Source organism: Salmo trutta, chromosome 36 (genome assembly GCF_901001165.1).
Source record: "Salmo trutta chromosome 36, fSalTru1.1, whole genome shotgun sequence".
NCBI classification, from domain to species: Eukaryota; Metazoa; Chordata; class Actinopteri; order Salmoniformes; family Salmonidae; genus Salmo; species Salmo trutta.
In genome coordinates this window covers 392,514-408,407 of record NC_042992.1, presented here as the reverse complement: position 1 = coordinate 408,407, position 15,894 = coordinate 392,514, and the positions used below count along the sequence as shown (strand labels likewise).

At 45.4% G+C, this 15,894-nt stretch overlaps 1 protein-coding gene across 3 annotated transcripts in view; it reads left to right on the top strand.

The window, feature by feature from the left end:
* The window catches only part of fam91a1 (family with sequence similarity 91 member A1), an 83,425-nt gene that overhangs the window by 9,552 nt on the left and 57,979 nt on the right, over nt 1-15,894 (top strand). For all 3 annotated transcript variants that reach the window (XM_029736094.1, XM_029736095.1, XM_029736096.1), the window contains 4 exons: nt 4,332-4,389; nt 12,254-12,321; nt 12,445-12,558; nt 15,789-15,879. In XM_029736094.1, the coding sequence (XP_029591954.1) occupies nt 4,332-4,389; nt 12,254-12,321; nt 12,445-12,558; nt 15,789-15,879 (331 nt within the window). The remainder of the gene's footprint in view (nt 1-4,331; nt 4,390-12,253; nt 12,322-12,444; nt 12,559-15,788; nt 15,880-15,894) is intronic.

Sequence of the window (15,894 nt, the reverse complement as noted above, 5' to 3'; positions counted from 1 at the left end):
TGGTCTATAAGGTCCATAGGGCTCTGGTCTATAGGTCCATAGGGCTCTGGTCTATAAGGTCCATAGGGCTCTGGTCTATAAGGTCCATAGGGCTCTGGTCTATAAGGTCCATAGGGCTCTGGTCTATAAGGTCCATAGGGCTCTGGTCTATAAGGTCCATAGGGCTCTGGTCTATAAGGTCCATAGGGCTCTGGTCTATAAGGTCCATAGGGCTCTGGTCTATAAGGTCCATAGGGCTCTGGTCTATAAGGTCCATAGGGCTCTGGTCTATAAGGTCCATAGGGCTCTGGTCTATAGGTCCATAGGGCTCTGGTCTATTAGGTCCATAGGGCTCTGGTCTATTAGGTCCATAGGGCTCTGGTCTATAAGGTCCATAGAGCTCTGGTCTATAAGGTCCATAGGGCTCTGGTCTATAAGGTCCATAGGGCTCTGGTCTATAAGGTCCATAGGGCTCTGGTCTATAGGTCCATAGGGCTCTGGTCTATAGGTCCATAGGGCTCTGGTCTATAAGGTCCATAGGGCTCTGGTCTATAAGGTCCATAGGGCTCTGGTCTATAAGGTCCATAGAGCTCTGGTCTATAAGGTCCATAGAGCTCTGGTCTATAAGGTCCATAGAGCTCTGGTCTATAAGGTCCATAGAGCTCTGGTCTATAAGGTCCATAGAGCTCTGGTCTATAGGTCCATAGGGCTCTGGTCTATAAGGTCCATGTACGTCCATAGGGTTAGTAGTAGTGAACTATAATTGAATAGGGTACCGTTTAGGACAGAACCGTAGTCCCAAATCAATCCATTCAAGAGCTGTCCTACTGTGCATTTAGGTCATACTGATACCAGTCTTTACACTAGAATGAGTAGAATGGGGGTGTCCTCATTCAAGCCAATGATGACATTATGGGGAGACCCATAGGAGCAAAGCGGGAAGTAAAAGCAGGAAGTGTACCCATCAATCTGTGCTGTGATTTGTTGAATCAATTGAACTGCCATTACAAAAAATATATTCCATTGCATGAGTCATATCAGTTAACATTATTTTGAATTAACATTCTACATTACCATGGAAATGATTTCATTACAATACCAGGAAGTGATTGCTAGTGTTCTCATGAGTTCACCAGTCATATTGCCAGGAATAGAGGTTCCAAACCCGTTCTATTCATTGTATTTCTATGTTTTGTATTTCTACGCTGTAAAACCAATTGACCACAAGGGGTGTATTCAGTTGGGAAAACGGTACAGAGCCGTGCAGATAGAAATGTAATTTATAGAGCTCAAAATGACTCCCTATTATTGAGGATAGAGGATCATATCTGTTCTACGTCATATTTTCTACCGTAACCCTTCCTGCTAGAATTTCCGCGGTTAAGGTGGCAGAGCTAAATCGGTCTTCTCACGGAGTGTCCGAACAGTTTGGCCACTCGGTGGAAAGATGAGACTCTTGTTTTGATCTAGGATGCCCACATGCCTCACAAGACTCATCTGAATGTCCCCCATACCAGTTAAACCAATTTATGGAAGTATATATGGAGAAAGTTTAGTGCCTAAAACAAGGGATCAAATACAACTTTTCCAGACACTTCAGAACAAACTTCCTTAAGATTTTTTTAAATATCTGTTGTTCCATGTAGTGAATCTGTTATTCAATGTGTTTCTATGGGCTAATAGCAGTAATCTGTTATTCAATGTGTTTCTATGGGCTAATAGCAGTAAGGACTATCTGTTATTCAATGTGTTTCTATGGGCTAATAGCAGTAAGGACTATCTGTTATTCAATGTGTTTCTATGGACTAATAGCAGTAATGCCAAATTCAATGTTTCATAAAATACTTTTTGAAGTATATTTTTTTTGATACCATTAACCGGTCTTATAATTCAAAATCAAAGAGATAAATGATCCTTGGTATGACCATATTAAAACAATTCCATATGTCAGCTTAGTAGAGACCCCCATTTCCCCCGGCTTAGACTCCAGAGGGTTAACAGACCCCAGCAGGTGAATTGCTGGCTTGCAGCGTTCCTGTTCTGCTGAGAAGGCGCCGTTATTCGTTCCTGTGTTATTCCTGGAGTTTCACACTCTGTACCTTGCCTCAAACATAACTGTGGTAGACTTTTAGACCCCTTGAGTTGCCCTAATATGTGCAACAGTCCAATAGCGTCAGTATTAAAGAACCATGCTGCATCCCGATGGCTCCTATTCCCTTCTGATAGGTTTTGGATTGATGAATTTGAAATCCTTATTAATGATTAGTTTCAATAGAGAACTGAGAGGTGCCGTAACCTCTGGTGTTAATAGTCCCTCGGCTATCTACAGGAGGAAGGTGGGGGCAATTCATCTTGGAATGTACTGAGTGTTGAGAAAGCGATCACGTGACAGATAAGGGGAGAGAGCCATGGATTACATTTTACATTTTAGTCATTTAGCAGACGCTCTTATCCAGAGCGACTTACAGTAGTGAATGCATACATTTCATAAAACATTTTCCCGTACTGGTCCCCCGTGGGAATCGAACCCACAACCCTGGCGTTGCACACACCATGCTCTACCAACTGAGCCACACGGGAGGGGGGGTCGAGGTCAGGTTAAGGAAGAAATGTAAAGTTTATGGCCCGTATCACTTAGTGTCCAGCCTAACAGTAAAAACACAATGTTTTATACAGATGTGTAGGAGGAGGCTCAGCCTAGAAGGAAGGGTTAAATATCAGTGCTTGTGTGAAAAATGTTTTTCTCTAATGCAGCTGTATTGATCCTCTGGGCAGAATAAACTTGGTTGAACCTTTCATAGTGTCCGGCGAGTTTTTACTCTGAACGTTAAGTTCTTACACTTCACAGTACGATGGGAGATTGCCCCAGTCAGTGTGGGGTGGACCCCAACTGTTATCCAGCACATCCTACATAATGCTACTCTTTCTCATTGCCTTTAAAAAAGAATGTTTACCTTTATTTAACTAGGCAAGTCAGTTAAGAACAAATTCTTATTTTCAATGACGGCCTAGGAACAGTGGGTCAACTGCCTTGTTCAGGGGCAGAACGACAAATTTTTACCTTGTCAGCTCGGGAGTTTGAACTTGCAACCTTTGGGTTACTAGTCCAACGCTCTAACCACTAGGCTACACTGCCTTGAAGAATTTCATTGAATTTCAATGAAAAAAAATGCACAGATTAAATATAATGAACAACTAGGCCTAGATCTAGTGCCGAAACTCAAACTGTTGCTTAGCTGATTGTGATATAGTTAATGGTGAAAAACTTTAAAACCAATTTTATTTTCTATATTCTGAGGCGACATTTCACTGCGCGTTCTGAGGCGACATTTCACTGCGCGTTCTGAGGCGACATCTGACTGCACGTTCTGAGGCGACATCTGACTGCACGTTCTGAGGCGACATTTCACTGCACGTTCTGAGGCGACATCTCACTGCACGTTCTGAGGCGACATCTCACTGCACGTTCTGAGGCGACATCTCACTGCACGTTCTGAGGCGACATCTCACTGCACGTTCTGAGGCGACATCTCACTGCACGTTCTGAGGCGACATCTCACTGCACGTTCTGAGGCGACATCTCACTGCACGTTCTGAGGCGACATCTCACTGCACGTTCTGAGGCGACATCTTCATACTAGACATGTAAATGACATTACTGAAGGACGAGTCACTGATAATCCATTTGATGTGTTTTTAATATGATAAATTAATTACTGCACTAAATAGGGAATAGGGTGCCATAGGGCCCTGGTCCAAAGTAGTGCACTACATTGGGAATAGGGTGCCAAAGGGTCCTGGTCAAAAGTAGTGCACTACATTGGGAATAGGGTGCCATAGGGTCCTGGTCAAAAGTAGTGCACTACATTGGGAATAGGGTGCCATTTGGAACATAGACAGTGAATAATGAAGGTCCAGGGAAGGAAGGAATGGTGTATGAAGAGAAATTAGTTTAATTTGCTGCTCCCTTATTCCTGGTTTAATTTCTCCCTCTTCCCTCCCTCTTCTCTTCCCTCTCCTCCCTCTCTCTTCTCTTCCCTCCCTCTTCTCTTCCCTCTTCTCTTCCCTCTCTCTTCTCTTCCCTCTCTCTTCTCTTCCCTCCCTCTTCTCTTCCCTCCCTCTTCTCTTCCCTCCCTCTTCTCTTCCCTCCCTCTTCTCTTCCCTCTCCTCCCTCTCTCTTCTCTTCCCTCCTTCTCTTCCCTCTCTCTTCCCTCCCTCTTCTCTTCCCTCCCTCTTCTCTTCCCTCCCTCTTCTCTTCCCTCTCCTCCCTCCCTCTTCTCTTCCCTCTCCTCCCTCTTTCTTCTCTTCCCTCCCTCTTCTCTTCCCTCTCCTCCCTCTCTCTCCACCTCCAGGACATCATGAACGTAGAGAAGAGTTACGACTCACTGCCCAACTTCACTGCTGCTGACTGTAAGTAGACTGTTACTGTACTTCCTCTTAGAGCTCTGTGGTATGTGGGTCAGTACTTCCGGTAGCCGGTAATAGCTGGCTTTTGGCCCAAAAAACAATAATGACAAAACGATAAATAAAATTGCCGCCGGCCATTTGGCCGGGAGAAGAAAAAAATAAAAATTACAAAATAATTAATTTTAGCCTATTAATTGATGGAAATACCAGTCGATGGAAATACATTTTGACCGGTCATGCTTATCGGTCTATAAGTGAATTTGCATAAATTAGTTGGATTAAATTGGCACATGCATTTTCATTTTTCATCTTATTTAGCACACACGCATAGCATACAGATACAGAGCCTAATTTGTGCTGCTGCTACATAGCTCCTCAAACAGCTTGTCAGTTGCTGCTAGAGTGAAACGTGCTTTTATAAACCCAACCATTACGTAATAATTCTAAATGCAATCGAGTGTTAAAAACAGTTTTGATGGCCACGATTGAGAAGGGCTACTATTTTTATTTCTCAACTGGTAATTGAAGCGAGCTTTCCATTTGCGTAGGCAGGCTTCAGAGTGTTGTCACACTTCACTTTGCAATGAGCTGGAGGCAGAATGCATTTTGAAAACATTTATTTTAGTTGTTTGAAACCTACAAGTTTTACTACATATTATGAGGCATGTCTTACCTTGCTTCAAAGTAGCCTAGTTAAAATCAGACCATAGAAACGTGGAGGAAATTAATTTGGCTTCCATATGCCATTGAAACCAGTAGCATATTTCTCTCACGTTCTATTGGTTTTCAAATCAACTTTCTTTCATAGTCTAGTAGCCAAAGGCAATGATGATAATCCTAGTCATATTAGCATCCCATGCTAGTTGATGATAATCCTAGTCATATTAGCATCCCATGCTAGTTGATGATAATCCTAGTCATATTAGCATCCCATGCTAGTTGATGATAATCCTAGTCATATTAGCATCCCATGCTAGTTGATGATAATCCTAGTCATATTAGCATCCCATGCTAGTTGATGACAATCCTAGTCATATTAGCATCCCATGCTAGTTGATGACAATCCTAGTCATATTAGCATCCCATGCTAGTTGATGACAATCCTAGTCATATTAGCATCCCATGCTAGTTGATGATAATCCTAGTCATATTAGCATCCCATGCTAGTTGATGATAATCCTAGTCATATTAGCATTCCATGCTAGTTGATGATAATCCTAGTCATATTAGCATTCCATGCTAGTTGATGATAATCCTAGTCATATTAGCATCCCATGCTAGTTGATGATAATCCTAGTCATATTAGCATCCCATGCTAGTTGATGATAAACTGCTGACTGTTAGTAGTACTACTGTAGTACTCCCTCTCTCAGGGATAAGCTGCTGACTGTTAGTAGTAGTACTGTAGTACTCCCTCTCTCAGGGATAAACTGCTGACTGTTAGTAGTAGTACTGTAGTACTCCCTCTCTCAGGGATAAACTGCTGTCTGTTAGTAGTACTGTAGTACTCCCTCTCTCAGGGATCAGAACATCAGTGAGTTAGAACATTGTGCTAGCAACACCAGGGTTGAGGCATTGGGCCACTGCTGACTCATAAATGGGAAACTCTTTGACCTCATTTTGAATTGAACTGTTCTGACTGTTATTCTTCTTCTAACGAATTAACAAATTCATTTTGAGGAACTCAGTAACTGATAAAACAATTATTGCTAAAGCCCATTGTATTACAAACAACAAATTAAATGAATGAAGCGGCATTGGTCGATGACTTTCTGCTGAGAGACTGGCCAGAAGCAGGATGGCTCCATGACTTTCTGCTGTCAGACTGGCCAGAAGCAGGATGGCTCCATGACTTTCTGCTGTCAGACTGGCCAGAAGCAGGATGGCTCCATGACTTTCTGCTGTCAGACTGGCCAGAAGCAGGATGGCTCCGTAACTTTCTGCTGTCAGACTGGCCAGAAGCAGGATGACTCCATGACTTTCTCCTGAGAGACTGGCCAGAAGCAGGATGGCTCCATGACTTTCTGCTGAGAGACTGGCCAGAAGCAGGATGGCTCCATGACTTTCTGCTGTCAGACTGGCCAGAAGCAGGATGGCTCCATGACTTTCTGCTGTCAGACTGGCCAGTAGCAGGATGGCTCCATGACTTCCTGCTGTCAGACTGGCTAGAAGCAGGATGGCTCCATGACTTTCTGCTGTCAGACTGGCCAGTAGCAGGATGGCTCCATGACTTCCTGCTGTCAGACTGGCTAGAAGCAGGATGGAGCCATGACTTCCTGCTGTCAGACTGGCCAGAAGCAGGATGGCTCCATGACTTTCTGCTGAGAGACTGGCCAGAAGCAGGATGGCTCCGTAACTTTCTGCTGAGAAACTGGCCAAAAGCAGGATGGCTCCATGACTTTCTGCTGTCAGACTGGCCAGTAGCAGGATGGCTCCATGACTTTCTGCTGAGAGACTGGCCAGAAGCAGGATGGCTCCGTAACTTTCTGCTGAGAAACTGGCCAAAAGCAGGATGGCTCCATGACTTTCTGTTGTCAGACTGGCCAGAAGCAGGATGGCTCCATGACTTTCTGCTGTCAGACTGGCCAGAAGCAGGATGGCTCCATGACTTTCTGTTGTCAGACTGGCCAGAAGCAGGATGGCTCCGTAACTTTCTGCTGAGAGACTGGCCAGAAGCAGGATGGCTCCGTAACTTTCTGCTGAGAGACTGGCCAGAAGCAGGATGGCTCCATGACTTTCTGCTGAGAGACTGGCCAGAAGCAGGATGGCTCCATGACTTTCTGCTGTCAGACTGGCCAGAAGCAGGATGTCTCCGTAACTTTCTGCTGAGAAACTGGCCAGAAGCAGGATGGCTCCATGACTTCCTGCTGTCAGACTGCTAGAAGCAGGATGGCTCCATGACTTTCTGCTGTCAGACTGGCCAGAAGCAGGATGGCTCCATGACTTTCTGCTGAGAGACTGGCCAGAAGCAGGATGGCTCCATGACTTTCTGCTGAGAGACTGGCCAGAAGCAGGATGGCTCCATGACTTTCTGCTGAGAGACTGGCCAGAAGCAGGATAGCTCCATGACTTTCTGCTGTTAGACTGGCCAGAAGCAGGATGGCTCCGTAACTTTCTGCTGAGAAACTGGCCAAAAGCAGGATGGCTCCATGACTTTCTGCTGTCAGACTGGCCAGTAGCAGGATGGCTCCATGACTTTCTGCTGAGAGACTGGCCAGAAGCAGGATGGCTCCGTAACTTTCTGCTGAGAAACTGGCCAAAAGCAGGATGGCTCCATGACTTTCTGTTGTCAGACTGGCCAGAAGCAGGATGGCTCCATGACTTTCTGCTGTCAGACTGGCTAGAAGCAGGATGGCTCCATGACTTTCTGTTGTCAGACTGGCCAGAAGCAGGATGGCTCCGTAACTTTCTGCTGAGAGACTGGCCAGAAGCAGGATGGCTCCGTAACTTTCTGCTGAGAGACTGGCCAGAAGCAGGATGGCTCCATGACTTTCTGCTGAGAGACTGGCCAGAAGCAGGATGGCTCCATGACTTTCTGCTGTCAGACTGGCCAGAAGCAGGATGTCTCCGTAACTTTCTGCTGAGAAACTGGCCAGAAGCAGGATGGCTCCATGACTTCCTGCTGTCAGACTGCTAGAAGCAGGATGGCTCCATGACTTTCTGCTGTCAGACTGGCCAGAAGCAGGATGGCTCCATGACTTTCTGCTGAGAGACTGGCCAGAAGCAGGATGGCTCCATGACTTTCTGCTGAGAGACTGGCCAGAAGCAGGATGGCTCCATGACTTTCTGCTGAGAGACTGGCCAGAAGCAGGATAGCGCCATGACTTTCTGCTGTCAGACTGGCCAGAAGCAGGATGGCTCCATGACTTTCTGTTGTCAGACTGGCCAGAAGCAGGATGGCTCCCTGACTTTCTGCTGTCAGACTGGCTAGAAGCAGGATGGCTCCATGACTTTCTGCTTAGAGTCTGGCTAGAAGTAGGATGGCTCCATGACTTCCTGCTGAGAAACTGGCCAAAAGCAGGATGGCTCCATGACTTTCTGCTGTCAGACTGGCCAGAAGCAGGATGGCTCCATGACTTTCTGCTGAGAGACTGGCTAGAAGCAGGATGGCTCCATGACTTCCTGCTGAGAGACTGGCCAGAAGCAGGATGGCTCCATGACTTCCTGCTGTCAGACTGGCTAGAAGCAGGATGGCTCCATGACTTCCTGCTGAGAGACTGGCCAGAAGCAGGATGGCTCCATGACTTTCTGCTGTCAGACTGGCCAGAAGCAGGATGGCTCCATGACTTCAGAGGATAAGTTCATTACAGTTACCCGCCTCAGAAATTGCAGCCCAAATAAATGCTTCACAGAGTTCAAGTAACAGACACATCTCAACATCAGCTGTTCAGAGGAGACTGTGTGAATCAAGCCTTCATGGTTGAATTGCTGCAAAGAAACCACTACTAAAGGACACCAATAATAAGAAGAGACTTGCTTGGGCCAAGAAACACGAGCAATGGACATTAGGCCGTTGGAAATTGTCCTTTTTGGTATGATGAGTCGAAATTTGAGATTTTTGGTTCCAACCACCGTGTCATTTTGAGATGCAGATGTGTGGTTCCCACCGTGAAGCATGGAGGAAGAGGTGTGATGGTGTGGGGTTGCTTTACTGGTGACACTGTCTGTGATTTATTTAGAATTCAAGGCACACTTAACCTACATGGCTACCACAGCATTCTGCAGCAATACACCATCCCATCTGGTTTGTGCTTAGTGGGACTATCATTTGTTTTACAACAGGACAATGACCCAACACACCTCTAGGCTGTGTAAGGGCTATTTGACCAAGAAGGAGAGTGATGGAGTGCTGCATCAGATGACCTGGTCTCCACAATCACCCAACCTCAACCCAATTGAGATGGTTTGGGATGAGTTGGACCGCAGAGTGAAGGAAAAGCAGCCAACAAGTGCTCAGCGTATGTGGGAACGCCTTCAAAACTGTTGGAAAAGCATTCCAGGTGAAGCTGGTTGAGAGACTGCCAAGAGAGTGCAATGCTGTCATCAAGGCAAAGGGTGGCTACTTTGAAGAATCTCAAGTATATAAAATATGTTTTAATTGAACACTTTTTTTGGTTACTACATGATTCAATATGTGTTATTTCATAGTTGTGATGTCTTCACTATTATTCTACAATGTTGAAAATAGTAAAAATAAAGAAAACCCTTTGAATGAGCAGGTATGTCCAAACTTTTGACTGGTACTGTGTGTAAAGACCAAGTTCTTTATAAGTGGCAACATTTTTAAAACGAACTAGCAAAGGATATGTAGGAAGCAACCACTCTCCCATTGCTGACTACAAATTATTTATAACTGGGCTAATAACTCACTAACTAGCAAAAGATATGAACAAAATGTGCACACGTGGCTACATGCAGCTCTTGCTTTGATCTCAAAACAAGCGCATCTACTCACGACCGCTCATGCTGTAAACACAGTCCAGTTCATCTCCTCACGACCGCTCATGCTGTAAACACAGTCCAGTTCAAAGTCAATGCCACCGATCTATATATGGCAATGGTCTATTTGCATATAGGCCTACTGCAGCTCTGATTGGTTATGTCGCACAGGTCTGTGTAAAGTATGGACTAAGTCTGCAATAGAATGCTACTTCGAAGCGTTCTGCCTACAGCAAAAACTCTTGCATTGTTCGTTTTATTTCAGTATGTTGGATTGAAAATGGCTAATAGTGCGTTGATTCGATCGCCAATTGCCACAGTAAAGGGAACCGTTGATAGTGTTAACAGGAAAAACTCTAGAACAATCTGATGCTTCTCTCCGGGGGCTGATATTTCCTCTGTGATCTGCCCGTGCTCAGCTTAGAGGGAGCATTGGTCTGGAGGGCTTTAGTAGGGCACACACACACACACTGACTCAATCAGAAATAGCTTCAATCGGTGATGGTGGTGACATTTCAGAAAATCAATTTGAACACTTTAAATGTAAGATGTTACTGATCTAGGAGGGGCGTTATGGAAAGGGCTCTGGTCAAACGGAGTGCACTATATAGGGAATAGGGCTCTGGTCTAAGGTAGTGTATTATATAGGGAATAGGGCTCTGGTCTAAGGTAGTGTACTATATAGGGAATAGGGCTCTGGTCTAAGGTAGTGTACTATATAGGGAATAGGGCTCTGGTCTAAGGTAGTGTTCTATATAGAGAATAGGGCTCTGGTCTAAGGTAGTGTTCTATATAGGGAATAGGGCTCTGGTCTAAGGTAGTGTTCTATATAGGGAATAGGGCTCTGGTCTAAGGTAGTGTACTATATAGGGAATAGGGCTCTGGTCTAAGGTAGTGTACTATATAGGGAATAGGGCTCTGGTCTAAGGTAGTGTTCTATATAGGGAATAGGGCTCTGGTCTAAGGTAGTGTTCTATATAGGGAATAGGGCTCTGGTCTAAGGTAGTGCACTATATAGGGAATAGGGCTCTGGTCTATAGTAGTGCACTATATAGGGAATAGGGCTCTGGTCTAAGGTAGTGCACTATATAGGGAATAGGGCTCTGGTCTAAGGTAGTGTTCTATATAGGGAATAGTGCTCTGGTCTAAGGTAGTGTACTATATAGGGAATAGGGCTCTGGTCTAAGGTAGTGTTCTATATAGGGAATAGGGCTCTGGTCTAAGGTAGTGTTCTATATAGGGAATAGGGCTCTGGTCTATAGTAGTGCACTATATAGGGAATAGGGCTCTGGTCTAAGGTAGTATACTATATAGGGAATAGGGCTCTGGTCTAAGGTAGTATACTATAGGGCTCTGGTCTAAGGTAGTATACTATAGGGCTCTGGTCTAAGGTAGTATACTATAGGGCTCTGGTCTAAGGTAGTATACTATAGGGCTCTGGTCTAAGGTAGTATACTATATAGGGAATAGGGCTCTGGTCTAAGGTAGTGTACTATATAGGGAATAGGGCTTTGGTCTATAGTAGTGCACTATATAGGGAATAGGGCTCTGGTCTAAGGTAGTGTACTATATTGGAAATAGGGCTCTGGTCTAAGGTAGTGTTCTATATAGGGAATAGGGCTCTGGTCTAAGGTAGTGTTCTATATAGGGAATAGGGCTCTGGTCTATAGTAGTGCACTATATAGGGAATAGGGCTCTGGTCTAAGGTAGTGTACTATATAGGGAATAGGGCTCTGGTCTAAGGTAGTGTACTATATAGGGAATAGGGCTCTGGTCTAAGGTAGTGCACTATATAGGGCTCTGGTCTAAGGTAGTGTACTATATAGGGAATAGGGCTCTGGTCTAAGGTAGTGCACTATATAGGGCTCTGGTCTAAGGTAGTGTACTATATAGGGCTCTGGTCTAAGGTAGTGTTCTATATAGGGAATAGGGCTCTGGTCTAAGGTAGTGTACTATATAGGGAATAGGGCTTTGGTCTATAGTAGTGCACTATATAGGGAATAGGGCTCTGGTCTAAGGTAGTGTACTATATAGGAAATAGGGCTCTGGTCTAAGGTAGTGTTCTATATAGGGAATAGGGCTCTGGTCTATAGTAGTGCACTATATAGGGAATAGGGCTCTGGTCTAAGGTAGTGTACTATATAGGGAATAGGGCTCTGGTCTAAGGTAGTGCACTATATAGGGCTCTGGTCTAAGGTAGTGCACTATATAGGGCTCTGGTCTATATTAGTGTACTATACAGGGAATAGAGATCTGGTTTAAGGTAGTGTACTATATAGGGAATAGGGCTCTGGTCTAAGGTAGTGTTCTATATAGGGAATAGGGCTCTGGTCTAAGGTAGTGCACAATATAGGGAATAGGGCATCATTGGGACTCAGCCTTGGTAGAGGAGGAACCAGTGATTTAATATCTCCTGTCTATGTTCTAGGTCTAAGACTGCTGGGAATCGGGAGGAACCAGTATATAGACTTGATGAACCAGTGCAGGTCCTCCAAAGTAAGAGAGTCTTGAACTTCATTAAGCATGTCGTTATTACCTTGGTCATATTTTTTTAATATAATTACTGACTAATGAATAGTAACAGTGATTTAACGTGTACGGACTTGTGTCTCCTGTCAGAAATTCTTCCGTAGGAAAACAGCGCGAGACCTGCTGCCCTCTAAGCCAGTAGAGATCTCTGTAGAGCCCTGGTGGGTGGCTCAGACCGGATACATCACAGAGGATGACATCAGGGTGAGTCTCTGTAGAGGATGACGTCAGGGTGAGTCTCTGTAGAGGATGACGTCAGGGTGAGTCTCTGTAGAGGATGACGTCAGGGTGAGTCTCTGTAGAGGATGACGTCAGGGTGAGTCTCTGTAGAGGATGACGTCAGGGTGAGTCTCTAGAGGATGACGTCAGGGTGAGTCTCTGTAGAGGATGACGTCAGGGTGAGTCTCTGTAGAGGATGACGTCAGGGTGAGTCTCTGTAGAGGATGACGTCAGGGTGAGTCTCTGTAGAGGATGACGTCAGGGTGAGTCTCTGTAGAGGATGACGTCAGGGTGAGTCTCTGTAGAGGATGACGTCAGGGTGAGTCTCTGTAGAGGATGACGTCAGGGTGAGTCTCTGTAGAGGATGACGTCTGGGCGAGTCTCTGTAGAGGATGACGTCTGGGCGAGTCTGTAGAGGATGACGTCTGGGCGAGTCTCTGTAGAGGATGACGTCAGGGCGAGTCTCTGTAGAGGATGACGTCAGGGCGAGTCTCTGTAGAGGATGACGTCAGGGCGAGTCTCTGTAGAGGATGACGTCAGGGCGAGTCTCTGTAGAGGATGACGTCAGGGTGAGTCTTTGTAGAGGATGACGTCAGGGTGAGTCTAGTCACCCGTCAGTTTAAACAATATATAATCTAGCCGTGATGGTGAGCGGGGATGCAGAGACCCTGGTGAGTCTTCTGTTAGATTTGTACATTTGTTACACTGGAGAAGCCTGCAAAGCGAGCGATGTTGAGATATATTGTATCTTTTCATTTCCTGATATTACCAAAAGCACAGACCGGTCTGAGTAGACTTTGCAAGGTCACTGTCATGCAGCCTCTGAGTGTCAGAGAGGGAAAATGGAGCACAGCTTCGCGACAGGCATGCGTGCAGCTTTGCAGCAAAGAAAACGTCTTATCTCTAGCCTAAATGGTTTAAAACAATATATATTACCAGAGGTCTGTAGCCTAAATGGTTTAAAACAATATATATTACCAGAGGTCTGTAGCCTAAATGGTTTAAAACAATATATATTACCAGAGGTCTCTAGCCTAAATGGTTTAAAACAATATATATTACCAGAGGTCTCTAGCCTAAATGGTTTAAAACAATATACACTGCTCAAAAAAATAAAGGGAACACTTAAACAACATCCTAGATCTGAATGAATGAAATCTTATTAAATACTTTTTTCTTTACATAGTTGAATGTGCTGACAACAAAATCACACAAAAATAATCAATGGAAATCCAATTTATCAACCCATGGAGGTCTGGATTTGGAGTCACACTCAAAATTAAAGTGGAAAACCACACTACAGGCTGATCCAACTTTGATGTAATGTCCTTAAAACAAGTCAAAATGAGGCTCAGTAGTGTGTGTGGCCTCCACGTGCCTGTATGACCTCCCTACAACGCCTGGGCATGCTCCTGATGAGGTGGCGGATGGTCTCCTGAGGGATCTCCTCCCAGACCTGGACTAAAGCATCCGCCAACTCCTGGACAGTCTGTGGTGCAATGTGGCGTTGGTGGATGGAGCGAGACATGATGTCCCAGATGTGCTCAATTGGATTCAGGTCTGGGGAACGGGCGGGCCAGTCCATAGCATCAATGCCTTCCTCTTGCAGGAACTGCTGACACACTCCAGCCACATGAGGTCTAGCATTGTCTTGCATTAGGAGGAACCCAGGGCCAACCGCACCAGCATATGGTCTCACAAGGGGTCTGAGGATCTCATCTCGGTACCTAATGGCAGTCAGGCTACCTCTGGCGGGCACATGGAGGGCTGTGCGGCCCCCCAAAGAAATGCCACCCCACACCATGACTGACCCACCGCCAAACCGGTCATGCTGGAGGATGTTGCAGGCAGCAGAACGTTCTCCACGGCATCTTCAGACTCTGTCACGTCTGTCACGTGCTCAGTGTGAACCTGCTTCATCTGTGAAGAGCACAGGGCGCCAGTGGCGAATTTGCCAATCTTGGTGTTCTCTGGCAAATGCCAAACGTCCTGCACGGTGTTGGGCTGTAAGCACAACCCCCACCTGTGGACGTCGGGCCCTCATACCACCCTCATGGAGTCTGTTTCTGACCGTTTGAGCAGACACATGCACATTTGTGGCCTGCTGGAGGTCATTTTGCAGGGCTCTGGCAGTGCTTCTCCTGCTCCTCCTTGCACAAAGGCGGAGGTAGCGGTCCTGCTGCTGGGTTGTTGACCTCCTACGGCCTCCTCCACGTCTCCTGATGTACTGGCCTGTCTCCTGGTAGCGCCTCCATGCTCTGGACACTACGCTGACAGACACAGCAAACCTTCTTGCCACAGCTCGCATTGATGTGCCATCCTGGATGAGCTGCACTACCTGAGCCACTTGTGTGGGTTGTAGACTCCGTCTCATGCTACTACTAGAGTGAAAGCACCGCCAGCATTCAAAAGTGACCAAAACATCAGCCAGGAAGCATAGGAACTGAGAAGTGGTCTGTGGTCACCACCTGCAGAACCACTCCTTTATTGGGGGTGTCTTGCTAATTGCCTATAATTTCCACCTGTTGTCTATTCCATTTGCACAACAGCATGTGAAATTTATTGTCAATCAGTGTTGCTTCCTAAGTGGACAGTTTGATTTCACAGAAGTGTGATTGACTTGGAGTTACATTGTGTTGTTTAAGTGTTCCCTTTATTTTTTTGAGCAGTATATATTACCAGAGGTCTCTAGCCTAAATGGTTTAAAACAATATATATTACCAGAGGTCTCTAGCCTAAATGGTATAAAACAATATATATTACCAGAGGTCTCTAACCTAAACGGTATAAAACAATATATATTACCAGAGGTCTGTAGCCTAAATGGTTTAAAACAATATATATTACCAGAGGTCTCTAGCCTAAATGGTTTAAAACAATATATATTACCAGAGGTCTGTAGCCTAAATGGTTTAAAACAATATATATTACCAGAGGTCTGTAGCCTAAATGGTTTAAAACAATATATATTACCAGAGGTCTCTAGCCTAAATGGTTTAAAACAATAAAACAATATATGTCTGCCTGTTTCCCTGCTCTTCTCCTCTCTCCCTCCTCTCTTCCTCTCCTCCTAATGTCTGCCTGTTTCCCTGCTCTTCTCCTCTCTCCCTATCTCCTAATGTCTGCCTGTTTCCCTGCTCTTCTCCTCTCTCCCTCCTCTCGTTCTCTCCCCCTAACGTCTGTCTGTGTCCTCCCCCTGTCCTGTCTGATTTCAGATCTGCTCGGTGGCAGAGAGGAAGGCGATTGATAAGATGATCGATTCAGGACCCCAGCTGGCCGGATCAATGGAGTACAATGTGGTACTGAGTGAGTGTTATCTAT